This window comes from Empidonax traillii, unplaced genomic scaffold (assembly GCF_003031625.1).
Source record: "Empidonax traillii isolate 1590-97213 ecotype Southwest subspecies unplaced genomic scaffold, ASM303162v1 scaffold53:size2875158, whole genome shotgun sequence".
NCBI lineage: Eukaryota > Metazoa > Chordata > Aves > Passeriformes > Tyrannidae > Empidonax > Empidonax traillii.
Window position 1 is genome coordinate 2,529,599 of NW_020955246.1, and position 27,616 is coordinate 2,557,214.

At 36.6% G+C, this 27,616-nt stretch overlaps 2 protein-coding genes across 5 annotated transcripts in view; one reads left to right on the forward strand and one right to left on the reverse strand.

Annotated features, from left to right (window-relative positions):
• Positions 1-27,616, reverse strand: part of AVEN (apoptosis and caspase activation inhibitor) — a 99,297-nt gene that overhangs the window by 58,864 nt on the left and 12,817 nt on the right. The window contains exon 2 of the mRNA XM_027879313.1: positions 17,735-17,915. Coding sequence (XP_027735114.1) covers positions 17,735-17,915 — 181 coding nt within the window. The remainder of the gene's footprint in view (positions 1-17,734; positions 17,916-27,616) is intronic.
• The window catches only part of CHRM5 (cholinergic receptor muscarinic 5), a 60,819-nt gene that overhangs the window by 10,917 nt on the left and 22,286 nt on the right, over positions 1-27,616 (forward strand). The gene's annotated exons all lie outside the window — the stretch shown is intronic.

The window sequence follows — 27,616 nt, forward strand, 5'->3', positions numbered from 1 at the left end:
CAGGAGTCAACAACATACTCCCAAAATAACGGAATTCCTACCAGACAAGATCTGTGAAACAAACTCAGCAGGAGAGGGGTCATCTTATGCATATTACTGTAGAGTACTTTATATATCTGAAATTCCTTCTACAAGGTCACACTTTTCACTGCCTTGGAGGGGGAAAAAACTAATTTCTCTAAACACTCACACTTAGGTCTTGTGTTTAATGCAGGCAAAGTCGACTAGTCTAACCTTTTCCACTTTCCCATTCGCTATACCTAAAGAGAACTTAATGGAATTTTTGCTAGTGCACCTGTAACTCAGTCATTTTGTTGATGACAGCTTCCAGCATTTTTTACATTTCCTCTGTTTCTGTTCTTCCCTTTCCTAAGTAGCTCCAACTGGTCAATCAAATATATCTCAATCATTTTTTTCCTTTGTCTCACTTCCCACATTCCAGTGATCCAGTAAGAATTCTCCCTGCCTCCTCCCGGCCGCTATACTCAGGCACTGATACTTCGTCTCACATTTCACACACCAGGAAAAAAAACATCAATTACCAAGTAGGTTCTGTATAACATCAACTGAAACGATATGGTGACAAATTTCAATAGCACCAGTTCAGAATTTCAATAACTTGAACCATCAAAGCCTACTACTACAACTCAAAAACACTTGTAACAAGCACCAGATGCAATACAGCTTTTGTCAACTGATTTCACAAGACAGCTTTGTCTCTGCTGAATTTAGTTCAGAGTTGGAAGTAAAAGAGAAAAATCAGAATTGGAATTCAACCTTTGATTCTCAAGTTAATGCTCTCACACTGGAAAAGTTTTAACTTCGACACAGTGAGGTTTTGTCTCCTCTTTTGTAAAAGATATGGTTTATTCACGGCTTTAAAACAAACAAAAAGAAACAAAAACAAATAAAACCCCCAAACATAACAGCTAGCCAACAAGCCTATTGAGAAAAATCAGGTGATTATTGAGTGAAGCTCTCAAAAGACTTACTCAAAACTTAATAATTTAGAATTTTATGAATTGAGAGTCGCAGTTAAGGCTTTATAAACTGCTGTAAATATGAGAGGGCTATGAACAAGTGGAAAGCTTTCTTACAGGAAGAATAATTGGATACAACTAATATTTTTTGAAATATGTAATATTTTTAAAGGTACATTTCTTCAGACATACTCATTAATAACTTAAAGTCATCAAGATAAATGCTATTTTTATTTTAAGTGCATTATTTCTCTTACTTATCCTCAAAGAATTCAGATGCATTAACTAAGTGAAGAGTTCATTATGAAGTTTCAAAACCTAAACTTCCACCCAACCAGAAATAAAGATATCACAAAATGTTTTCCAAAACGTGTAATTATGTAAAATCACCTCACCTGAAAGCAGTAAGTCAATATTTATTTTTCCACCTCTAGCATAATCAGTTGTTCAAGGATCGCTAAGCATCTGACAAGGATATCTTTTCATTTCCTCTCTACTAAGCTGTTTGTATTTGTGAAATGAATAAATCACACCTCAAAAATAACTACAGTCAATTGCCTAGAGAGGATGCCTGCTTGGCAAAACGGCACATGGGGTACATACAAGCAGGACCCCCTTCCCAACTAATTCAGCAAGTAAGAAATATTAAAGTGGGAAGATATGGTATAATAAGCCTTTTAGAAATTATGCAAATGAGACATAAAGCAAAAGGGCAAACTGCCCCTTCTAGGCAGATATCAGCTAACAGAAATCCATACAGAATATTCTGAGTTGTAAGGGTCCCACAAGGATCACTGAGTCCAATTCCTAAGCGAATTGGCCCATAGGAGTGAATCCACAATCCTGGTGTTACTAGCTCCGTGGTCTTACCTGAGCTAATCTCAGGGTATAACACACCTCACAGCACGGACCTGTAGCTATACATACTCAGACCTGTTGGCCTATTTTCTGCATCCACTTTCATGTCTACTCAAGACTATTACGTTACAGATAAAACACAAGATACTTTTACACTTCCATCTTTTTATTAAGAGATAGAACTTATATAACCTCACAGAACTTATGCTCCTATAGTTAAATCACTGACCCAACATGTCCATTTCACCTCGAGTTACAGATAAACACAAAATTCACCACAGCCAGTTGCATCTCTCACAAGCCCTTTCATTAAATAATCCCCTGCCTCCAAAAATTATTGTAATGAGAAAAAAGGCTCTAAAACACATCAAACCATTTGCGCTGTAGATACATGAAGATAAGATTATGCAGTACTTCCAATCACATCCAAAAGCCAAATTAACTGATATTGGTCATATTATTCATATCCCCGCTCCCCCTTTTTTTTTTTTTTTTTTAATGGAATAAACAGGCAGTGCTAGTTCAGGCAAAAGCAGTTGATAAGTGAGAAGGTACACTGACAGACATTCAGGCCTCTATCAGTATGAACTCTGACTTAAAAGCTTACATATATTACATAGGGCTTACATACATTTACAGCGGATATAAAATGCTTTGTGAAGGGGTCTGACACGGCAAAACAAAGCAATATCTGCATAGAAAGAAACTGTTACAGCAGATGAAACTGTGTGCTCCTCAAAACCTGCAGCCTCGACTTAGATCTGTTCAGCTCACTCCTCTCTTTTGTCTGTGATACTGCTGGTCCTTGACCAACATGTAGGTCCAGCAAGGCCTGCCTCCACGCCTGAAATTTTAATTAACCAAATCCTGTATCAAAATTTCCATTCTTTTTTCCCAGTATCGATATCAAATACATGGACCTACAGATACCTAAAAAATTCAATTCGATAGCTACAGATACCTAAATAATTCAATTTGATAGCATTTTTTCAGTATTCTAGAAAAACATTCTTTGGTCTTCTTTGATACTCCTGAAACTATGAGACATTAAAAATACCCATTTGTATAGTCTGCCTCATTGAGTAGTACCGATGTTTTACAAAGAATTCAACTTGCTACTCCCCTACTATATACTTATACATCAACCAGTGGTGGAGTAAACATCCTTGCTAAAAATATCAGAATTACGGAAAAGTGAATCCTTTATAGTACCTCAGTACCTTCCAACAGCTTTAAACTGACACCATCTCAAACTTGAAATATTAATTGATTCCACAGCTTACAACAGTGAAGAGAGAAGAACATCACTTGGGAAAGGTCACATCATATCGAATTAGAGGCTCCATAGAGGTCCAAATTCTGCACAGCAGTGTCCAGCAGCATAAGTCTAAGGAAGCCTGAAAATAGGGCACACACATAGGGATACTTCCTCAGAATTATTCTGCCAGCCGCTAGCTATTTGCAGTTCAGGGATTTCTTGAGCCAGAGATAATATCTTATTTATAAGATAATCTTTTCCAGTTGTTTTTGAACTTGCACAGAACTTCAGTTTCCACAAGATCCTGTGACAAAAGTCCTTTCCTTGTTTTGAATTTGCTGCCAGATATCTTCATTCAATACTCCCTACTTCTTGCACCAGAATACACAATAGTAATTTCTTATTCATCATATCCATTCTTCATGATTTCACAGACAGTGATGGCATACTGTTCTCAGTCATCTGTTTTGGGGGTTGAAGACCTCTATTCTACTCTACTCATACCATCCTTAGCCATGCCTTATATGTAAATTCTTCCACACTGTTAGTTATCCTGCTGCCCTTTGCTGTACCATTGTTTCCTTGTGGAGCTTCTCGGATATGAATTGGAAAAAGTTACACAATATGTCTGTGTCACTGATTTATATGGTGACAACACCATGATGTTTTTTCTGTTTTGCTCTCTACTCTGTTTCTAATTTCTATGGTTCATTTTCTTTCAACTAGTGAAGAGTAACAATCACCTCAGATGAATTCAAACATGATATGGGACTGTTTACACACACACACACAATGTACATCACTTAATCTGCAATGAGTTTAAATCTGTCATTTTTGTGGTTTTTTCCAGTAACTCTCTGCAGTCCTCACGCTATATGGAATTAGAGGGGAAATCACATGCACACCTTAAAAAGGAAGATAACAACACATCAGATCAATTCAAGAGTCCAGTGGGACAACTGGCTCTGAGGGATCCTCTGTCACTGAAATTCACAGAATTACAGAACAGTTGAGGTTGGAAGGGATCTCTGAGATCTCTGCAACTCCCTTGCTAATAAGTTTCACCTAAAACAGGTTGCACAGGAACAGGTCCAGCCAGGTTTTGAGTATCTCCATAGAAGAAAACTCCACAACCTCTCTGGGCAGCTGTTCCAGTGCTCTGTCACCCTCAAAATAGTTTTTTCTCATATTCAGATGAAACTACCTGTGTTTCAATTTGTGCCCATTGCCCCTTGTCTTATCACTAGGCACTACTTGAGAAGAGTCTGGCCCCATCCTCTTTGACACCTGCCCTTAAGATGTTTGTTTGCATTAAGAAGGTCCCCTCTCATTCGTCTTCTTTTCCAGGCTAAACAGGCCCAGCTCCCTCAGCCTTTCCTCATAAGTGATGCCCTCTTGTTGCCTTCCACTATATCTGTTCCAGGAGCATCACGTCTCCCTCGTACTGAGAAGCTCACAGTTGGACACAGCTCTCCGGAGGCAGCCCCACCAGGGCTAAGTAGAGGGGCAGGGTCACATTCATCAACCTGCTGGACATGCTCTTCCTAATGCACACCAGGATAACACTGGCCTTTTTGGCCACAAGGACACACTGCTAGCTCATGGATAGCTTGTTGTCCATCAGGACCCCCAGGTCCTTCTCTGCAGAGCTGCTTTTCATTAGATCAGCCCACAGCCTGGTGCAGGATCTTACACTTGCATTTGTTGAACTTCATTAGGTTCCTCTCTGCCCAACTCTCCAACCTGCCCAGGTCATGCTGGATGGCAGCACAGCACTCCGGGGTATTGTCATCTCCTCCCACTTTTGTATAAGCAAACTTGCTGTCCCTTCATCCAGATCACTGATAAATAAGTTCAACAAGACTGGACCTACCACTGACCCCTAGGGAACACTGTTAGCTACAGGCCTCCAACTAGACTCAGTGCCACTGATCATGACACTCTGAGCTCTGCCATTCAGCCAGTTCTCAATCCACCTCTCCTACCACTCATCAAGCCCCATTTCCTGAGCTTAATTCTGGCAATGTTATGGGAGAGTGTCAAAAGCCTTGCTGAAGTCACGGTAGACATGTTCTAATCAAGACTGACAATAGCTTTTAACAGTAGCTGTACTACAAGATATGCCCTAAGTCAACCAATAACTAGTTCATAACTTACTTTAATGACTGCTCATGTTATTCAGAAAAGCTCACCCAATCACAAATAGTTTCTTTGGCTTTACAATCAATGAATTTTACTGGCTATGCTGAGGTTAGCCTCTGTCCACTGTTTTTCAGGAAAAGAAACATCAGCAAGTTTCCCTTCCTCAAATTTGCCCCAAACCCTACTGAAACTGACTTTTTTATTATATTTGCTATTTCACATGTCTTGCAAGTTAAAAAATGAAGGAACTATATTTAAAGATGTTCGTTGGTAGTATTTTATCTCTAAAATCTAAAAGCAAATAATGGCAAATACTATGTCACCTAACAATTAAAATTATATATGTTTTTAAAATGTGTTGCAAGGAGAGGAGGAAATGGAATAATTTCTAAGTTTAGCAGTACCTAACTGTCAGAACTCAGATACCTAAAAATAGGCTCTAGAAAAAATTAATTTTCTTAAACACCTATACATACTCTTCTAAATAGGCTATTTGAGAAATTTTACCTATTGTAATATAAATTAGATAAATAAGCTCTAATGTCATTATGTGGATATCATCTCTTCCTGACTGGTATCATAGGTGTACAATATCACTGTCACCAAAATATATCTTGTCCATGTTATATTTTCCCTGGATTAACCTACTGTGCTTTCCTTTCATGATTAAATGAACTCTAATCACATGAAGTTACATTGTAAGTGTCACTGTTCAGTGCTTCAGTTTTCAAAAATGCATTACAGCAGCTTTTTATCACACAATATAGCTTGCTCAGTGAGTTATTTTCGTAACAGAACAAACTATTTCAATAGTCCTTTTTGAATGAAATAATTTCAATTTGCAGTCAGTCTGGGAGATTGACAGACTTCAGGAATGGAGCTCAGATTATTTTATTCTAGATACTTAGAAAAAAACATTGCCTATAGCATCTGTCAGCACCATAAAGCATTTGCAATTATGAGGTAAAATTATTACCTCTCTCTATAGCTTTTCTTTTAAACCAAAAAAAGGTCCTTCTGGTTTTCTTAATTCATGCCAAAATTTAGACCATAATTACTTCTTTCCTCTACTGAGCAAGTTTGTAAACATAAGTTTTTAATTCATACTCCCAAGTTTGCTTCCCAAAGGGGTTCCATTGTTCACTTCCTCAGTTTCCTATAACCACTGCAGCAATGGAAAGTGGTAGAACGTTAAAATAATTTAAAGTAGAGAGGTAGAAAAACTATTTTGAAGTACAGGTACTAAACAGAAATAATCACTAGAGGTTTTTTGTTGGTTTTGTTGTTGGGATTTTTTTTTTTTTAACACAACGATAACATGACGAAATCAAACACTTAGAGACTTTAAAATGCTTTGTCTCTAGTTAAACGTTACTTTACACGGAGATATTTATAAAGACCAATTTTCTTTGACAAGCTAAACTGTGCTTCTAAGGTACAGGTATGAGATCTGATGCTTTCAGATTACATTTCTACAAGTTAATTTAGTCATCTCATACTTGTAGGCAATTTTCCTCCAAGTGACTAGATTGTTCTTCCTGGAGATTTCTACTCCTCCCTTCTTTCTTTTCCTCCTCCTCATTTTTCATATTCAAATACAACTCAGAAAAATAAAGTTGTCTATGGGACAGAAAGAGGATATATAAAACCAAGAGCAAGCGAACACTTAACAAGGCATTATGAAATGAACAACAGAAAAAAGATACAGGAAGGGGATCATGTGGAGTTAAAAAAAAAAAAAAATTAAAGCAAGAGAGAATGTAGTCCTTTAATTGCATTAGAAAATTTACTTGTTGTCAATATTCTAACTGCAAATGTACATTAAGATAAATCAGAAGTAGGCATCTGGATTTAATCCAATACACATGCATGCTACCACCAAAAAAAGGGAGCTCTTGCTTCTTCCCTTACTATTATCAATAGCAATTCTTATATTTCCCTGATTCTGCAAGATCTTTCCCTTCTCACCAGCTGTTCCATTTCATGTTCCTGCCAACTCTTTTGCACCATTCATGCAGTCAAATCAGGCAACTAGATCCATATCTGGTGATGGGCCAAATCCATATCGCTGAAGTGTCTTTCAAACACTTTTCTCCAAAAGAGGGGAGGCAATCATAATTTATTATCAAGGGCAGAAGCAAAATATAAAGCAACTTCAAATTCTGTCCTGCTGAAATCTATCTTCTAACAACTTTAGAAACATAAGTACATGTAGAAAAAAAACCTGACCAACTCTAACAAGGCTCCATCAGTAAAGAACTCAGGGCAAAAGTGCTATTTTCCATTATAACCACTTTGGTACACTTCTTGGGCATTGGAAAGGTGATGAACACTGCAAACAGAATATCTTTTCCTGAACATTTAAAATTGTATAGACTTTCTCTCTGGGACTATTACTCTTGCATCTATAGCACTTCATTTACTCAGAAAAATCTGACTCAGATTAGCTCCCATTACCGCTGAACTGTCAGTTTAAAATATTTGACTTTTCAAAACTTCCATTCTGCCAGCATTTTCCCAGCACTAAGTTAACCAAGTGTCTCAAATGAAAATTTCTTTGCTATTAATATTTATTAGTATAATTAATGTAATTATGGCCTATCTAGCCTTTATGACACACACCAATAGAATTATATCATTGGATTAAACCATTCCCATCTTGAATTAGTTCTTCCACCTTGCCTCTCACATTCTGTAGCTAGCTGACACACACTTTTCAGTGACACATTTTCTGCGTATTGAAGCACGTGCATATACTCAAGGAAAAAAACCACATTATCACAGGCTGTTTTCAGTCAACAGTATAAAAAGAAGTAGAGAGAGTACGATCAGTTTCACAATCCAAATTATCTGCAACAGATTCAGAAATACCACGCTTTATAAAGTGAGATGATGAGTGTGTAATGTCAAAGGAAGGTCATCTGATTCACTTTCCAGTAAAGGTTGAAAATGAGTCAGAACTAAAGAAAATTCTCCACTTGCACCCTATTCTGACCCTCAAACATGCTTTGTATTAAAAGAGTTTTTAGTTCACAAATTTACACATGCAGAGGGTTTGATTTGCAAGAAAGGAAAACAAGATATAAGAGTTCCTTTGAGGGTGAAATAGTTAACACAACTCTTGTTTTGAAACAAAGACTTTGGCAAATTTCAATATGCCTTTGACATTCTTCAAGAAAGTTACCCAAATCTAGACAAAAAATAAGCTGCTTTGGAAAAAACCAAATCTTTTAAGTGTTCAGAAGAGCCATCTTCCTATGCAACACCCAGAAATGACAAAGATGCCACTTCCCTGACAAACCGAGAGTGAACGACAGGCAAGAGAACACAGACTAGATGAGGAGTCAACATGTGATTTAGATCAGTACAAAAATGTGAGGCAGGAAAAGGATCAGAAGAAAGCCTAGACTAGAAGTTGAATGTAGGAACTGGAAATTCTTGAGCAACAGGATGAGAGCAAAGAAAGAACCACCTCAAAATGAATAGCTGTGACTCCAAAAGTGTTAAAAGAAGAGAAGGACTAGGAGAGCCCAAACTACCAGTAGCAGATCTGAGAAGAAATTTCAGGACCACAGATGGGATAAGAAGAAAGGAGAAGCTGCAGCCAAACTTAAGGAAGAAGCAGGCACTCCATTCCCTTTAGAGTGCTATCTAATTCAGAGCCCTTCTTTCACTCCAAAACCAACGTTTAGAAATAGCACTGCTCCCTGCAAACAAATTTCTTAGAATTTTGATAGAAGAATAGGTCTCTCAGTCTCTTCTGAGAGACCCAATCTGATCACAACACTGCTTGGGAGCATTCATCAATGAACAACGAAGCATTCCCATCACAGCTATTTCATTTGTTAACTGATATTTGGAATAAATGTATCCTTATGAGAAACAGAACAACAAATGAAGTTTGGTTTCTACAATTAAACCAATCTGCTACATCTGATAGTCTTATCATCTTTACCATACGTAGTAGGTTGACCCTGGCTGGACAGAGGAGAGAAAATATAACGAAGTGTCCGTAGCTGAGATAAGGACAGGGAGAGATCACTCACTGATACTGTCTCAGGCAAAATAGACTTGAAATGGGGATATTAATTGAATTTATTACTAACAGAATCAGAGCAGGAGAAGGAGAATTAAAATAAATCTTAAAAACACCTTCCCCTCACCTCTCCCTCCTTCCCAAGTTCTACCTCCTCCCCCTCCCAGTGGCTCTGGGAGGCAGGAAACGCGAGTTACAATCAGTTCTTCACAGGCTGTTTCTGCTGCTGCTCAGGGAGGAGTTAGTTCTTCCCCTGCTCCACTGTGGGGTCCTTCCCACAGAAGACAGTCCTCCATGAACTTCTCCAGCATGAGTCCATCCCACAGGCAAAAATTTTTCACAAACTGCTGCAGTGTGGATCACTCTTCCATGAGGCACAGTCCTTCAGGCACAGGCTGCTCCAGTGTGGGTCCCCCACAGGGCCACAAGTCCTATCAGGAAACCTGCTCCAGTGTGGGCTCCTCTCTCCATGGGTCAGCAGGTCCCTGACAGGACCTTGCTCCACCATGGGCCTCCCACAGCATCACAGCCTTCCTTGGGCATCCACCTGCCCTGGCACAGGTCTCCTCCATGGCTGCAGGTTGGTCTCTGCACTCCCCCCGGCCCCTTGGGGTGCAGTGGCATAGCTGCCTCACCATGGGCTGCACCACGGGCTGCAGGGGAACCTCAGCTCTGGTGCCTGGAGCACCTTCTCCCCTCCTTCTGCACCGACCTTGATGTCTGCAGAGCTGTTCACGTGCTCTCACTCTGCTCTTCTCTGGTTGCAATTTTCATCTCTGCAATAACTCTTTTTTTTCCCTTCCTAAATATGTTATCACAGAGGCGTTACTATCATTCCTGACTGGCTCAGCCTTGGCCAGCAGCGGGTCTGTCCTGGAGCCGGCTGAAATTGGCTCTGCTGGACATGGTGGAAGCCCTGGCAGCTTCTCAAAGAAGCCACTCCTGTAACTCCCCCGCTACCAAAACCTGGCCACAGAAACTCAATACACCATAATAAAAATATTCTGATTTTATAACTTTGTAACATTTCTTTTTATTTCTTTCTCTAATGTAAGTTGCTGAGAAATGGAGCAAAAGTATTACAATTAAAACAAATACAGTTCCTCCAAATCAACCAACACCTTTTAATATTACCACAGAAGTGATACCTAACAATGTCATAATTGAAAAGGAGCCAATACTTTACCAACAAGTAAAAAAAAAAATCTCTGCTCTAAAACTTTTGTGGTCCAATGCAGGTGATTTAACAGTGTTTCAGAATCAAAAGTATAATAATTAATTCAAGAGAAAAAAATTCAAATCAATTAAAAGTAACTTATAGCAACAAAGAAAATTACAAAGTTCATGTAGCAAAACAAAAATTCCAAGAAAGGGAGAATGGCATAAAATATATAAAAAGTAGTTAAAAAAGGAGTAAAGGAACAGGAATGTAGTGGCAATAACATACTGAATTTTAAAAATTAATACTGGAATATGAAATGTACCATCTGACTACAAGACTCAGAGTAATTCAGTTTTGGTTAGGGATTTCAGTGGCAGGAATGTCAGAGATGTGGCAGAGATCATGATGACCAACAGGAGGCCTAGTCAGACAGAACAGTTTAAGGGGCACTATAAAAACAAAGGACATTATTACACAGGAGAAACAGTGAATCAGGTGAGTAGACATTTTTATCTACCTCTCAAGCCTACAAATATCAAGTAGTGGACATGACAACAGCAAGACAGGAATAAGGACAATTGTTCCACATTTAAACTTACTGATTTGTGATTTCATAACCAAAACATACTTCAACACAATTCAGCAGAAATAACATCACTATATAGAAGCAGTAAAAGATTAAGATGCGATGTTAGAGAAGGATGTTGGTCAGAAAACTTTTTAAATTCAGAAATCTGAAACTTCACAACTAAATGAGTGCACTCAAGATGTGAAAAATTTAAAGAATAGGGAAAAGCTTACTGCACTGATTTTAATAGGAAGAAAATTTATTCCCTTTAGTCTGATTCTTGCTCTATTCAGTTCTATATCATAAAGCATACAAATTTATCTGAAACACTGAAAACTTTAAGATTTTTCTTTTATTACTTACTGTTAGTTATGCAGTACTCTCACTGACATATATAGTCACACAGTTCTAAATGAAGACATCCTACATTTATATGCATCCAAATCATGAAGTCACATTATAGTTCTCCACTTCAATCACAGTTTTGGTTACATTTTAGATAAAACTTAGGAGGGAAAAAGGCACAGATATGAAAGCATATATAATGAGTACAGATTACCTATTACAGGAAAACAAATTTATCCAGAAAACGTAATTAATACTTAAAATCTGGCACTCCCTATTTCTAGCACAGATCCAAAAAAAAAAAAAAAAAAAAAAAAAAAAAAAAAAAAAAAAAAAAAAAAAAAAAAAAAAAAAAAAAAAAAAAAAAAAAAAAAAAAAAAAAAAAAAAAAAAAAAAAAAAAAAAACAGCTTGGCTTGTCTGATTAGGAAAAGAAAAAAAAAAAAAAGATGAATTTCTGTAATGTTAGGAACAGTTCAGGAGGAAGCACTGAGCAGATGGAGAACCGGCTTCCACTGACGCCAAGTCCTTGATTTTACTGCAAATCTTTATTGTGGAAGGTTTTTTTCTGTTTGTTTGAGAAGAAAGGAAGTAGGGAAGAGACTGAATTTTTGTTGATTACAGATGCCTACAGGTACATAAACCAGCAGTATCTCTCAGGTCTATTAACAAGTCCAAAGTTGCAGACTGCCCTGGGCATAACTGTTGCAACTAAAACATGTGCAAGCAGAAGTGAGACCACTTGGATTAAAAGCCTCCACAGATGGGAAATGTTATTTATGACAGGGCCATCAAAAAGAAAAGGAAAGTTCTAATGTGCTGGAATGGGGCTAGAAGGGGAAGCAGGTAGATAGGAGAGCATAGCGTGGAAACTCAGAGAACGTTTAGGGAATGCAGTAGTAAAAAACACAGAAAATGAGGAAAGATGCAAGTAAAGCACATGCCCATACACAATTATTTCAGGCGTGCATAAACCAGGAACGCTCTCTGTTACCAACCCTTAGTGCAACAGTGTAATCATCTTGCAAGCCTAGTAACCTGGTACTAATACCTTTAAGGTGTTGATAAGTAATACGAAGTAAGCAATACCACTATGTTCTACACGGAGCTCATGTCACCTGACGAACAGCAAGAACATGAGATTGAATTTCTGACCAAATAAGAAGTAGTAGAAGTTGGCAAGCAAATACCACTGGAAAGTCGGACCCCAATATATACAGTACTACAAAGGAACAATAAGTTAGGCATTTCTGTATAAAACACTGATTTTCAGCTATTTTCTAGAATTTTAAAACTCAAAGGATTCTTTCTTAGCATCTGAACCATGCTCTGCTATAGCCATTCTTTTTGTTTGAGCAGAATTACCATTAAAAAAAAGAAATAAGAAAACTGTCTTACTCTCCACTCTTTTTTTTTTTTTTTTCAAAATCTTTGTCAATATATACTTAAGACAGAAAAGTTGAAGGAAAATCTATCTAACACAAGCCTTGCTTTACAAATTTATGCGTTCAGGTTTTCAAAGACAGCCAAACATCTTCTGTATACTTTTAATTCTCAGTTATGTATTGACAATGACAAAAAATGCAGCAATGTATTACAACAGATACATCAAAATTAAACAGAGACCCAAAAGCAACAGGTTAAAAAACCAAAACAACAGGGCTTTTGGGAAGGTAATACTACTGCTACTTCATTCCTATACTTATTGTTCATTACTATTATGCTCCAGTAACTGCTCTTTTGATTTTTATTCTGTGTTTTTTATTGTATATAAGGGCTTGGTACCTACAGAAATTATATGTATTCTATATATGTATTCAAAACCATTATTCCGATTTTGAATAAATGACACTTTTCATACCCTTTAAGGCATCAGAATTATTCAGCCATGGCCTACAAAACCAAATGGGAAAAAAATTCATGTCCATAATTACATTTTTTCATCTTGATAATTATTGCATTTGCAATTCAGCACATTATTATTGAGGCATGTATGTTGGCAATTTTTGGCTGTGGTACTGCTAATAATGCCTACTACGTTTAAAGAAAAGTGATCAAGTCCCTGGACACATTTTGATTAGCTCTATAATGAGATATTTAAAATATATTTTTAAACCTAAAGCATCTATTCAGAGACAAAAACCTAATAAACAAGTTAAGTCTAGTGTAGGTCACTTAACCCTCATCTGTCAAAAATGAGGGCAGCTCTTCAAACACGGCAGGATTCTGCTAGCAAAGTAAGGTTATCCTATCACTTCCACTTCCCTTGTTCTTTTCGCTTCAACAGCATTTTATTAAATTGATTCAAGACATATTCCCTGAAGGCCTCACAGTGGACTCGTATTCTACATCAGCTAGACAGAAGAGTTTGTTTTGCTATATTCAAGGTTAATTAAAAATAAATAAATTATAAAATGCTAAAACAAAAAGGAATGAAACACACTTAAAAACTTAGGTTTTCACCCTGCATAACACACAAATATAATAAGCCCTAAGAAAGAAGCTCTATCAGGTTAGTGACATCAGCTGTTATCAAAGCCACCTGGAAATTCTTACTTAAGACTATTTTCAGTTGCCTTTTGAACTACTCAGTATGAAATTTTCCATGTCTACTGTTTGCTTCAGGTAGCTTTTCCTTTTCCCTCCCCTAAGCACCACCTTTTAAAGGAACCCAGGGAATGGCTGGAACGTATTTCTACTGTGAAAGAACCTGAGAGACTGCAACCCCTTTCCTGCCCTGAATCAGTAACTTGAAGTCATAGAATCATAGAATCATAGAATCATAGAATAGATTGGGTTGGAAAAGACCTCCAAGGTCATCAAGTCCAACCCCTGATCCAACTCCAATTACTATATCATGGCACTAAGGGCCACATCCAATCTCTTTTTAAAAACTTCCAGGGATGGTCAGACCAGACAATGCTTTTTTAAGAAAGAGGTACACTGTGCTCTTTTTGTGAAAATATGACCTGACTTAGCCAAGGCACAAGCTTCTACAAATCAGAGTTTGTACCTATTTTTGGCAAGATCTGCTGGAGCTTAACAACCAATCACCAAACACCCTCAGTGGCCTTCTGTATGTCATCTGAATGTGCAAGGCAACTGAATTAAGTTTCCTCTAACCTCTAGTTATGAGTGGAGAGTTCGATTTTCACTGCAAAAGAATCATGGAATATTCTGAGTTGGAAGGAACCCAAAAGGATCTTCAAGTCCACCTCTTTGATGAGTTGGCCCATTCAGGGATTGAACACACAGCATTGGCATTATTAGCACCAGGCTCTAACAGAGTTAATTTCAGGGTCAAGTCTACATTTAACAAGCATTAGGTAAAACACTAAACACAAAGTGTTTATCACCTTGCATATTTCTGCAGCCTCAACTATGCTGATATCCCTTACACAGTTGAAAACAGTGGCCTGTCACTTCATATTGCTGGGTAATTGAGGAGAATTTAGGGTAGACAAAAGATGGAAAAAACAGCTTGTAGTGGAGACCAGAATTGGATGCTTGAAAGAATAAACTGAGATTGACTATACAATGAAAGAAACTAAGATGAATGTAAGATGGGGAAGTGGATTAAACCAAAATCAGCAATGCCAAGCAGAACTATGCAGACCTGGGGATCGCCAGGACTGAATAGAATGAGGGACAGATATTCTGTCTCTAACAGAATCTGACTGAGTTGGATTTTAATAAAAGTATGTGGAAAGGAGATGGCTCACAACAAGAGACTGAAAAAAGACCCACCAGCAGGAATCAGACAAGATGAAAAAATAGCAGAAGCAAGGGAGAGTGAGAAGAATTAGTAGGTAGACAAGGGCTAACAACAAAGAGACAGCATGCAATCAAGAGATGGTCTGGGACTAGTCAGGCCTAAATATTTGATCGAAAAGACAGAATCAGTGCTGCACTAGAGACTAGTTTGAGGCAGGGAAAAGCTGGAAGTACAGGCAAAAACCTAAAAAAAGTGTTTGTCTTCAGAAGCTATTAAAAAACGTAAAACAAAACACCCTAAAGACTTAACATCCTCTGCAAGTATCTGCAATCTTCTTTCTCCTCTTAAGAAAAAATATCCCCCTTTCCACTAATACTGATAAAATTACCACGTAAGAAGCCATAACTTTGTTCCTTTCTTAACTCAATCAAGAGTAATATTCATGCACTAAATTTAAAGCTCTAATCCTGCTAATTATTAACTTGACACCCGTACCACAAAACATCTAATTTTGCTATTTTTAGGTTGATTTTGACTAGAAAATTACACCTTGAAACAGTTTTATAGGATATTAAACAAATATTTACAGGATATTAAACAACCAGGGCATTTTAATTCCTTGGACATCAGAAATTCCTCAATTTAACTTTATCTACTAGAATTAATATTCTGTCTTCATTACATTATGCCAAACTCTTTTTTCTATGCTATCTCATTCAATTAACAGGATATTTTCTGGGAATATATCCAAGTTTTATCTTGAAGGATGACACTCCCTTCAAAACCCTGCATTCAATATTATGGAACCTAAATGTTACATAGGAGAACAGGTTTTTAATCTGAGCTTTTGCCAAAGGATCCTTAGCTGGTTGCATTTATTACGTTATTGTGTATCGATATAAATCACAAGACTTTAGGACTTCTCTAAGCTTTTGTATTATTGAAAAAAGGAAGTTTAACTCCATTCCCTCTCCAGTACTCCCTAACTGCTTATTGCAATTAATTGGATCCATTTTGCAACTTCAGAATGCTAAACAGAAATATACTAAGAGCAGCAATTATCAAATAAAGCACAGGTGCAAGCTTCTTCTCAAATCACTATAAATAAAGATGTCTGTATTCTCAGTTTTAACACATAAGCCAAAGAAACCATGCAAACAACCCTGCCAACATATACTGCCTTTTGACTCCAAGAAATCTGCACTGTTGTTTAGAAGATACTTTTTTTCTTCCTCTGAAAGAAAATACTTTATTTCATTGCTTTTTCTTATCAATTTATTTTATCGTAAGAGAACAGTCACAACATATCCTAAAATAAAGCACTCTCTAAATGAAAGATCTAGAATTAATATATAGAATGAATATACGAATACTAACAAGATTTTAATTTGAGGCACTGGGAGAATCTAAAGAGTAAAATAAATAGGTTGGCAATAACTGTATTGAAGTATAACTCACCAAAAATACAAATTAGTAGGGCTAAATACTATTTTGTTGCAGCCTCAGTTCAAAAGCACTAGTCTTCAGAACATTTTAAAGACATTCTGAAGGCTAACTACAGAGTTATAAAGTCTGTCTTAAAAAGCTGAACCAGGGATACATGCAGCTTAGGGTAGGTCTCTTGATTTAAGTAGTTCTGATTGCAGTATCTACTTTCACCTGTTACCTACACAGTTCTGAGGTCCATACTGTGTATCTTGACTCCAACACAGTTTACCATGCAACATACCATTCCAAGAAGTCAATACACATTTCATTATCCCATGACTAAAAACTGACAGATTAGGCCCAACTTCACAATGTTCATTGAAACAGAACTTCAGAAACTGATTCTTGAACAAAGGAAGGAAGCTCTGGTCTTTGTTTCTCTACTGTAGCTAATGTTTAAACTTACTCCATCAAGCTGTGGCTCAAAAATCCAATTATTTAGATTTGGAGATTTCAGAGTTTCCAAGGCGTTAAAAAAAACCCAAAACATAATACATTGTTTGCAGTTTTCTACTGAATGGTATTCCAACACAATGACACATCTTAGTTTCTAAAATAATTTCAGGTAACTGTTTTTTGTGTAACTGCCTATAGTATCCATGTATAGCTAAAAAAAACCCTGGATCTAGTACAGCTGGTTCCTCCACCTCCTCATTTATTATCTCCTTGAAAGAGGGGGAAACAACTGATCTTTACTTTCCAAGGAGAATAACACTTGCTATTCATGCACACATCTGTACAGCGCTGATTAGAAATCTCTGCCAAAACAAACAACAGCAAGCAGCTACCTGACTGTTTGCTGTGTTAAGTCGTACCAGCAATCTTTTTTGTTTTGTGGAAAGCAACCCAATGTCCAAGATCAGCAAGAAATTTATTGTCAGCAGGAATAAGTTCAATGTTACTGCATGCTGCACACACTCAGACCCATATTTTCACAAGAAGGCTATAAATGCAGCCAGCAGCCCTCTTTTACTCTCCATCTGTCACAGCTCAGGGCAGCTTGAATGCAATAAGGTTGCTCCCATGAAGACTTTGAACACTCCTAAATACATAAATGGCAGACTTATGGACAGATAAGAATAGTATTCTAGGGTCCTGTTTCATCATCAAGGACAACAGCCAGAACAGTAGTAATGTTTCAAAATACACAACTAAAAAAACCCTATCGACTGAAAAATGCTTACCTGCTGAGCTAAGCAAAACACTGAAGTCCGTTCCTCTCTGTGATTCCCCATGTTCATTCTGTCCCTCTTTTTCTGTATCCTCATAGCGGTTCCAGTTAGAAAATAACTTTCTTCTTGAATAGCATTTCACTTCTTCCTTCTCTTCTTCCTGTCGGGATTCGGTATCATCATCCTGCGCTACCTGTGACATTTAAATGGACAGCTAAGCCATTGCAATTCAACAGTAATTCGTTCTGTATTTAAACTATCGTTCATACAAACAACTCCAACCACTGAAGTAAAACCCAGAATGACAAATTTACCTGGATCTCCATCAACATTTTAGATCAGGTGTTACTATCTTCTTGAAGTGTACGTAATTCATCAGTGGTGTATGTAATTCAAAGCACCTAGTGAAGCTCCAGCTCTAGTGAAGCTCCAGCTCTTACAGGGGTCAAGTGGTCACACTGATGCAAGTTCCACTGCTTTCCCTCCCATTCTGGAAACCCATAACACATAGCTTCCTTCCTAAAACTGGTAATGGGTAGGGAGGAGAACTAAGAATTTAATCCCAGTATCTCTGTGCAAGTCTTGCAGTGATATAGATGATAACTGAAAAGCTGATGATTGTAGAGCAGAATAGGAAAAGACAAAAAATTCTGCAGAGAAACATCTTGAAAATGGTTATGTACATAAGAATTTCCATAATAACCAAGTACAGTGTCTTACATCAAGTAATATGGAATAATTAATCAAATTAATTTCCTTCAGGAAAGCCATTTAACAGAAATAGACATGAAAAAATTAAATAGGCTAGCAGTCAGTCTACTAGCCTAACCTCTTAAAAAGCTCTAGGGTCAAAAAGAGAACTCATTGCAGAGTCAACTTAAGATACAAGTGAAACAGGCATTTGCCACAAGTGCTTAACAGCTCTTGTCTTGAATCCTCTACATATGCAGTTCTCCCAGAGCTGGAGGTTCAGCTGGAATAAACGTTGGTTCACAAACAGAAATATTTGCTTCCTGGAGGAAAGAGCACTCAACAAGCAAGAAGAGAACTGAGACCAACCAGAAAAGTTCTGTACAAGATATTTTCTGCAAAGGTTTAAAGCTCTGAAGAGCTGGAGTAAAGGTGCTGAGAGAGAAGAGGTTCCCATCATGTTGGCTCCCAAACATTCCTGCTGACAGTTCTGCTCTCTCTTCTCTCCTTTACTCCATCTCTCCTTTCAAACCACAGTGTATTGACGCCATAGGATTAAATTTTGCTGTCCCAACAATAAGTACATTCTTCATGTCAAGAACAGCAAAATTCCATGTTAATATACACTACTGTAAAGCTTAAAGCCATCTCCATTCAGTGTAAACTAATTTCAAAAGCAAGAAACCTTTCATTAAGTCACTATATACCCATAAGCCAAAACAACCTTACAACAAGCTCCCCATCAGATACTGGCTTTAAGGAGGACTTTGGCTTCCATAGTTTAAACCAAATGTAATCCTGAAATAAATGTGAAAGGAAACTATGTTTAAACAAGGCCCCGTAAGTTAAAAGCTGCAACATCTTGTCCAGAAGCATTACCAAATCTCTAGTAGTTACTGTGTTTCTAAAACTACATTAGGGTTTGTGTTTTTTAAGCACGCACTGTGAATATCCATATGGTACAGTATTGGACAACCTGGTGAAAACAACTGCACAAGGCCACTATCAGGAACAAATCACTACCACTTTTCTAACTTGCTTTAGAATGAACAAGTTAGTTTCATAGAAAGGACACAGAGCAATGCAACATGTGTTTTAAACTGATTTCAGAAACTCATTGCAAAGAAGCTCTGGAGTCCTCAGCATAAGAATGACATGTACCTGTTGGAGCTTAACTGTCCCTTCCAATTCAAGTCATTTTATGATTCAACAATCCCTGGAGGTATTTAAAAGAGGTATAGATGCGGGGCCTAGGGACATGGTTTAGTGGCAGCCTCGGCAGAGTTTGGTTAATAGTTGGACTTGATCTCAAAAGTCTTTCCAATCTAAATGATTTCACAGTTCTGTGATTGTGAGAGTCTGGATTTTCCCATGTTTGATATCTTAAATATGACTGCCCAGCATATCATAAAAGTAGCAAAATCATAATCCACCAAACTTCATAAGCAAGCTTCTTTCAGCATTGTTTGAGAAATTTGGTTAAGAACAGCAGGAAGGAATGATAAAACCATTGAAGAGATTAAAAGCTGTCATAATTAACAAACACATTCCCAGTTGTCAAACAGCTGACAAGAAGAAAAATATTTTGTTCATTCTCATTGGTTCTGTGCAATTTTTAGGTAAATTCTCTTCTTTTTCTATTCATCCAATAAATACACTAAAATGGATGTTGTGGATAAATGGTTGTGTGGGCAAGGGGATGAAGTTGCAACTATATTATTGGAAACTGATGCAGAACTATAAAGGCCCGATCCACTCATATCCAGATAAAAATAAACTTATTTCTTTTCTGTTCTTCTCTATTAATTGAATGATTTGCTATAATCCAGCAAACCTAGTGAAACTCAGTGCCCGAAATAACTTGGAGCTGATATGATTCACAAGTCAAAGCAAGAATAATGCTACACAGATAGATCAATTTTTTACTTTGTTTTTAAGAAAAGATCTTAGGCAACTATGACACTATATATAATAATTACTTATTATAGACTTGTTTGAAGAATTCAGCCCTTTCAGCTGTCAATATAAACAAAACAGGAGTACCACTTTCTTATTTTAACAAGCTTTCAGTAAACTAATATGAATTCAAATGTTTGCTCTTACACTGGACTAAATTCTTTTTCACATTGTTACTAGCTATGTTATACAGTGCACCTGAAGGAAATTTCATTTCTTAGAAGTAAAATAGTTAACTTCAAGAAATAAACTACAAATTAATATTATATAGCAGTTATGCAGCCTGGTTCCCCATGTACTGTCCTGAGGCTTACTGTTGAAACGAATAAACTTCAAATACAAACCTGCTTCATTTCCAATAAACATTTAATGGAAAATTTTGCATGATGCACTGCCATGCTACAAGATAAAACTGCAAATAATCACTTTTGAATATTCAACATTCAGTCAACTTAAAGATGTGTATTAACCCTTAAAATTATCAAATATGTTCAAAAACTCTGATCAATGAAACTTTAGAAAATAATTTAATTCTACCATCTCACGGGACAGCTACTATCTAAAGTAACAACCTCAGAAATAAACATATACTTTAATTACCTTCCTCTTAGCTGCCTACTCAGCTACACTATATACTGCTACCATTGTCATCCCACCTTACAGAAAATGAGTCTTAATCAGTATAGAGCAAACATTTGTCCTATGCCTAATGAAATAACTTCCCTCCTGCCACACCCTCAAATAACAGATGATACAAGGTGAAACAAATTCCAGAAACCAACTCAAATATAACCTTTAAAACAGTATTACTTATGTAAGGAGAAAAACTTAAGCCTTTAAACAGTATTGAACTATATCTACACATTATTGCTCAGTGCTATAACGCATCATGATATTACAGAAGGCGTAAATGTCCACTTGCTGTGTTTCAGGTAGGATTACATGCATTATCATTTGCATGTTGCATTGAAATTTTGAAAGTGGGGAAAGTATGCAAAAGCCCAGTTGAATGAAACCTGAAACCTTCAGACTATTTTGCATATCAGAAGAACAAAAAGTATACATATTATTTTGCCTTAACGCTACCGTGCTCAAACAACAGTGAAAGAGCCAAGCCCCCTTGCAGGATTTAGGGTCTTCTGCCAAACAATGCATTTTTATCCTTTATCAGAGCCTATGACTCCACTTTTCTTCTAAAGAAAAGTTAAGTGAATAGCACAAATGACCCCAATCTACAATCTATCACAGCAAAAGGATACTTTAGTACACTATTTTTACATACATCTTTATGGACAGTATACTATTGAGAAAATACAGGAAAACATGGGTTTTTATTCAACTTTTCTTACATATGAGAACATGTTGATGTACATAGTTCAGGAATGAAGGTGTTAAAATGAAGTAAACATTGTTCTGAACAGGTAATTTCCCCTGGGGCCATCTTTCTGCACTTTCCTGGAACCCAGAGTGGTTTGGATCAAACCAAGGCTAAAGTACCCAATGGAGAAAGTGCAACAGTGACCTCTTACATCCCCCTTCAAGTACTCAACTGCTCTTCACTGGAAGTGCAATCACTCGCAGCATGTTAAGCATATATGTCCAAGCATTCAACAAGAATTGCTGAGCTCACAGCCCTTTAAAAAAAAACCCAAAAGTGCATTAAAAGTCAGAGCTTCCATTAAGACTTTCTAAAACTGTATTTATTACCCTTAGGAAGCCACAGGAGCTAAAGCTTATAGCCCTTTTCCTGTTCAATTCAGATAACTCTGTAAGAAAAGTTACAACACTTCAGTACTTAGAATATCCTACAGTAGCATAAACATCATATGTTCAGCTTACCTCACCTTGGGCCAACTGCACTTCCCCATTATGTAGGTGTCATGCATTTATTAGATTTCTGTTCTTATTTATTTTGTAGTATTTCTCTCAATTCTCTTACCAAAAATGTCACTTCACAGTATGTATGAAAACACAGTTGGAGCTTTTTTTGTTAATCTGTCTCTCCTTCACCGTCTTCCCAAATGATCTTTAGAAACTCTTCAGAATTATATTGATCAAATGCTACTTTACTCCTTTGTTACTTAACCTCTGTATTACTCTTCTGAATATTACACCTCCAACACATTCATATTTCCTTAATCTTTTCCATTCTTTACTAGGGACACTTACCTACAATACCCTAGACATCTTATACACCTACTCAGAGTCCACAATAAATAGCCACCACTGCCACATGTGGACACTGCACATTCACAGATAGTGATAACCACTATCTACTCCCTACATTTGCTGTTCTCACAACAAGCAACAGCACATACCAATTCCTTGAGCAAGCTTCTGTCTTGATTTCCTCTCCCTTCCTAAAAACTGCTGTACAGCTGTGGTCAAGTGCAAGGACATTTCTGCTTATCTGTATCAATCCCAATTTCTCTTCTCATCAGGGGAAAAGACTAGCAAGACAAAATGAAAATATCCTGTGGGTTGAATAGACTATCTGCTGCATCATGAGTGGTACATATCTTTTTCTCATTTATATTTGAAATAGTAAGGTGTCTGTGCAGAAACAATTTCTCCTCTCCTCATCCCAACTTCAGCAGCATCTGTTAAGGCCAAATTTTTACAGATTGAATTTGTAAGTCACAGGGTCAAAAAACCACATATAATTAACCAACAAAGCAGTTCTTAATCTCTACACTTTAAATTGTTTCACACAACAGAAGTCTGTACATGGAGGCTTATATGCATGTCAATAAGTAAGGCAATTTGGCTGGTATGGACTACTGATATCAACTTCCTCTAGGCAGACAAAAGTGAAAATGTGAAAGACTTACAGTTACACTTTAATGACTTAAATTGCTCTTGGAAAGACATACTTGCTTTTAATTTAATGGTTCAAAGTTATTGGTGGTGTAACCAAACAGGAGCAATGGCACTACACCAGGAATTATCTTAGCACATTCTAAATAAAACACAATCTCAAAAATATTTCCTTTTTTAGCAAAAGTGCTCATTAAATGCACTTTATTTACACTTAAATCCAGAAAGGTACAGGAGAATCCCCTGACAGCTTAATTTATATATCACCATGATTGATAGGCTTGTACCTTACAACAGTTATATATAGTATAATAACCTTTAAAACAGTTGTTCCTATTTTACACATTTACCTAATTACAACCCCTAGACATCTGTCCCTCTTCTCTTCTTGTAAGTAATTACTTGACAAAGAAATACATCATCTGGTTTATTGTGGCGGAAATTTACTGGACTCCCTAAAATATGAACTGTACACTAAAGAAAAACTGTATTTAAAGAAAAATGGAATATATTCAGAGCTACGGCAAATGAAAGCAGAACTGCATTTTTAAATTAGTGGTATTATTTTACAAAAGACAAAATACTAGTGCAGTTTGAACAATATTGACGTGAGTTTGTAGGTGTTTAGAATCAAAATGTCCTTACCCACAAGAAATAATACAGAAGTCCATGAAGTTTCCTAGAGAGACAGTTGGAATTCAATGACAGATTTTGTAATGCAATTCACAGTGCTATGAACAAGGAGGAATCTTCTTTCAAAAACAAAAATAATAATAGCAGAAGTGAATTAACAAGGTAAACACGTCTGTCAGTATATTGTATACAGTTCTGCTATCTGGGAAAATCCCATGAAGCATGCCAACACATTGTTCTGCCTACCTAGGAATATTGATGATTAATTTCTGTACTGAGAAAAATGAGCAAGTTAGAACAATATAAAAAGGGCAGTGTGAAGTAAGAGCAGAATACAATCTCACAAACTACTCTTATTTAGTATTCTTAATAAGATTTTAGAAAAGTAAACAAAAGATAAGCTTCATACATTTCCCTGAAAAATAAGATTTTTCCAATGCAGTGATATTATAAGATACCACTTCTTTCAGAGACAGAAAAGAATATTTTGTAATAACACTCAGGAACAGCTGCCAAAAACTGATTTGTTAGCTTATCTGTAGTGCTTGGTTTTCAAGAGACATCATATTCACACGTCTGATCATAACAACAGTGAAAAAGTAAATATAACAATCTTGTCCACCAAATTATTTTGCTTCAAAGTTCTTGCTTATTCTATCTAGAAGACACAAATAATTGAAATGGATTAAAACTTTAAATGAAAAAGACTGTTTTCTCATTACTGTTTAACTGGAACAAAACCACCACCTCTTAAAATATACTTTGTACTCTTCAAAGTTATAACATGATCAAGCACCAGGACTAGAGGTTGTGCTTCATCTTTCTCAAAAACCATTATTAATATTTCCACAAGCTATAGCCATATTCTGTACAAATCTTACACCTCACTGAATTGGAACAAGAGTTTCTACTAGGAGCTAAATTTCTCCCTCAGATATAAAGAAATAAAACCCCACAGGCAAACACCTCGGTTATTTTGTTTGCAACTACTGATTTAAATGGCAGACTATCTCCCCTCTCAAAGACCTAGAAATGAATCCATAAATCCTGATGCTCACTTTTCATTGCCCTCTCAGAAATACCTCCATGGCCTGCTAGTACACGATTAGCTGCATGGTCCTTCAAATGAGTGCCTTACAGGGGCAAAATCTAATACACACTGCTCAAGTTTTGTATTGCAACTTTTAGAGACCCAGTTTGAAAACTTTTGACTCATAGAAAAATTAAACTTAATAACCATGCAATGTACATTACCAAGACATGGGGCTTGGTTAAACCTGCCAAGTAAGCATTTATTTTGAAAACTGTGTATTTCAAGGTGTTGCTCATTAGATACAGAATTTCCCAAACTACAGAACTACGAGCTAAAATTTCACTTTACTCATTTAGATTAAAACTCCAAACTGAGGGATATTTGATGGGGTATGCTGTGATAATAGTTTAATTACAAATTCAGTACTCATTCTGTACTAATTGCAAAACTCAGTAGAGAATCAACAGGTTGCATTAACTGTAGAAGTAATGCCTTGCTTTCTTCACCAAGGCTAAGCCATGCTGTGAACAAAGAGTCTGTAGGAAGTTTGTCCAGCTGCTGTCTATAGATAAAGAGACTTCTGATTTTCTAAACTTGCCAAGCTAATGCATTTCTACCAACAGAAAATCAACCATATATTTTTCTTTAATTCACTGGAAATCATTATATGAAAGTTACTGGCAGCTATGCAACTCAAGCAATTTATACAAAATTGTCACATGGACCTGCACAAAACCTGGCAGCTTTATTACCTTCAAATTGACAGTAACTTTAAAAACCTGACTTTTTTTCTTACAAACATCAGTCAAAAATATGAATGCAAACAAAATAGGAGCCTCTGTCTTGACAGAAATAACAGGTTTCAATAAAACCTTACAAAGTATATTGCCACAAAGGTTATAGCATTTGCAGTAAGATTGCCAATTGTTCCTATGTATAGGCTGCATTTGGCAAAAGTTAGAAGTTTTATATATGGCACACATATGGCTCCACATATGTGAATGCTGTATTACACTTAGTATCCTAGATCAGTTAAGGAAATCTAGAGAAAGTTATTTGTTCTTATCAAATCTGCTGTTCCTAAGCAGAAGTGCCCTAAGCCGCACTAGAGACTGACTGTATCCTGAAACTGATTCAATTCTTATGTGTTAATGGTGAAGTGTTACAGACTAATCCAAGCTCAAAGGGATTGCAAAAGGTTACCTTGTCCAATCACCTACCCAAAAGAAGGTCAAAACTGAAATCAGACTAGGCAGGTTGGAGCTTTGTCCACTCAGGGCTTGAAAACCTCGTATACCTAATTCTTAGCATTTCATTTTGCTGTTTTATTCTAGCACTTCTAAAATTGCAAAGGCAGTCGTATTAACAGCTTTAACAATAACTTGTAAAGAACACGCATGAGGAATTCTGTAACATCAAGGAATCAAAGTATATTGAGGGTAAATATTCACCTCAACAGTTAAATTAGAGACTTTTTAAAGGATATTGCTATTTTACTGGTCTTCATGAGTCAATGGGTAAGAGAGCCTCTCTCAATAAATGTATCTGTTATAAATTGAGACGTACTGAAAAGCTTTGTACTTCTGCAACCATATTAATGATGAAGTAAAAGCATGACTAATTATGTAAAAAGCTCACTCAAAGCAGCCACCTGCAGAACAAAGACAAAATTGAGTCTTGATCCTAACTCACAAAGGTTATTTCTTACACTTGGAACAAAGGCTGCTCTAAAGAGCAAAGTTTAGAGAAGACTAGCTATATTGACAAGTCTAATGTTTATTTAATAACCCCTACATGCACACAGCTTTAGAACAAAGCCAACACAAACCCAGTGACTCTAACAAGGATCAAAACCAACATATTGAAGAAGCTTCAGGAGAAGCAAGAAATATGTGACAAAGTTTTTCAACAGATTCAATTCTTTGCCACAGTGAAAACAGAAAAAATAAACAAACAACCCTCCTGAAACCTCTCAAAAGATTTCTGCTGTGCTATATTACAAATGAAAGGAGTCCTCCAAAACTTACATTTCAATAACAACGTAACTATTCCTTACCTTAAGATTCAAAAATATTTGATAATATATTGTAACGAGTTAAAAGTTTAGGGTTTTTTAAATGTATCTATTTGGTAAAAAAGAAAGCATATAGGATTAAGACATTATTTTTCTATGGATTTCAAAACATGAAAATAGCTTAGTGATATTCACCCACACTGTTCTATTTTCAATTGGCACAGCATTAAAGAAGAAAAAATTCTGAAAGACACCAAACAGAACAGTATTGCTTGAAATAGTATACCTCAACTGCCAGAAACATAATAGTTTTCTTCCCTTTTCTACTCTTAACTTTCTGCCAGCTTAAGGTCCTTTATCAGTTCACAGCAGAATCAGAAATGCAAAAATAATGGTTAGATAAGCTGAAAGCATGTCATGAAACATGGGAACTGAAGTAGGTATTTCCTTCATATCTGGCAACAGTTATCTGCTAGACTGGTTAAGTGTGCTGGTAAGCCATATCCTTGGCTTTAATCTCCTGCAATGTTAAGCTCGTTTTTCTAAAGTAAATTTTGTTTTCTCTTTCCATTGAAGACTTGCAGATTTGCCATTACTATTCTTGCATCACATAAGATGTGGAAATAGAGCTGCTCTTTGTCAAACTCACATAGTTAAGAAAAAAACGCTTTGCTACAAATATTTATTTTATTGACAAAATTTTTAGCATAAACTTTTTAGCAGAACATTTGCAACTGCTTTTAGTCCCCTT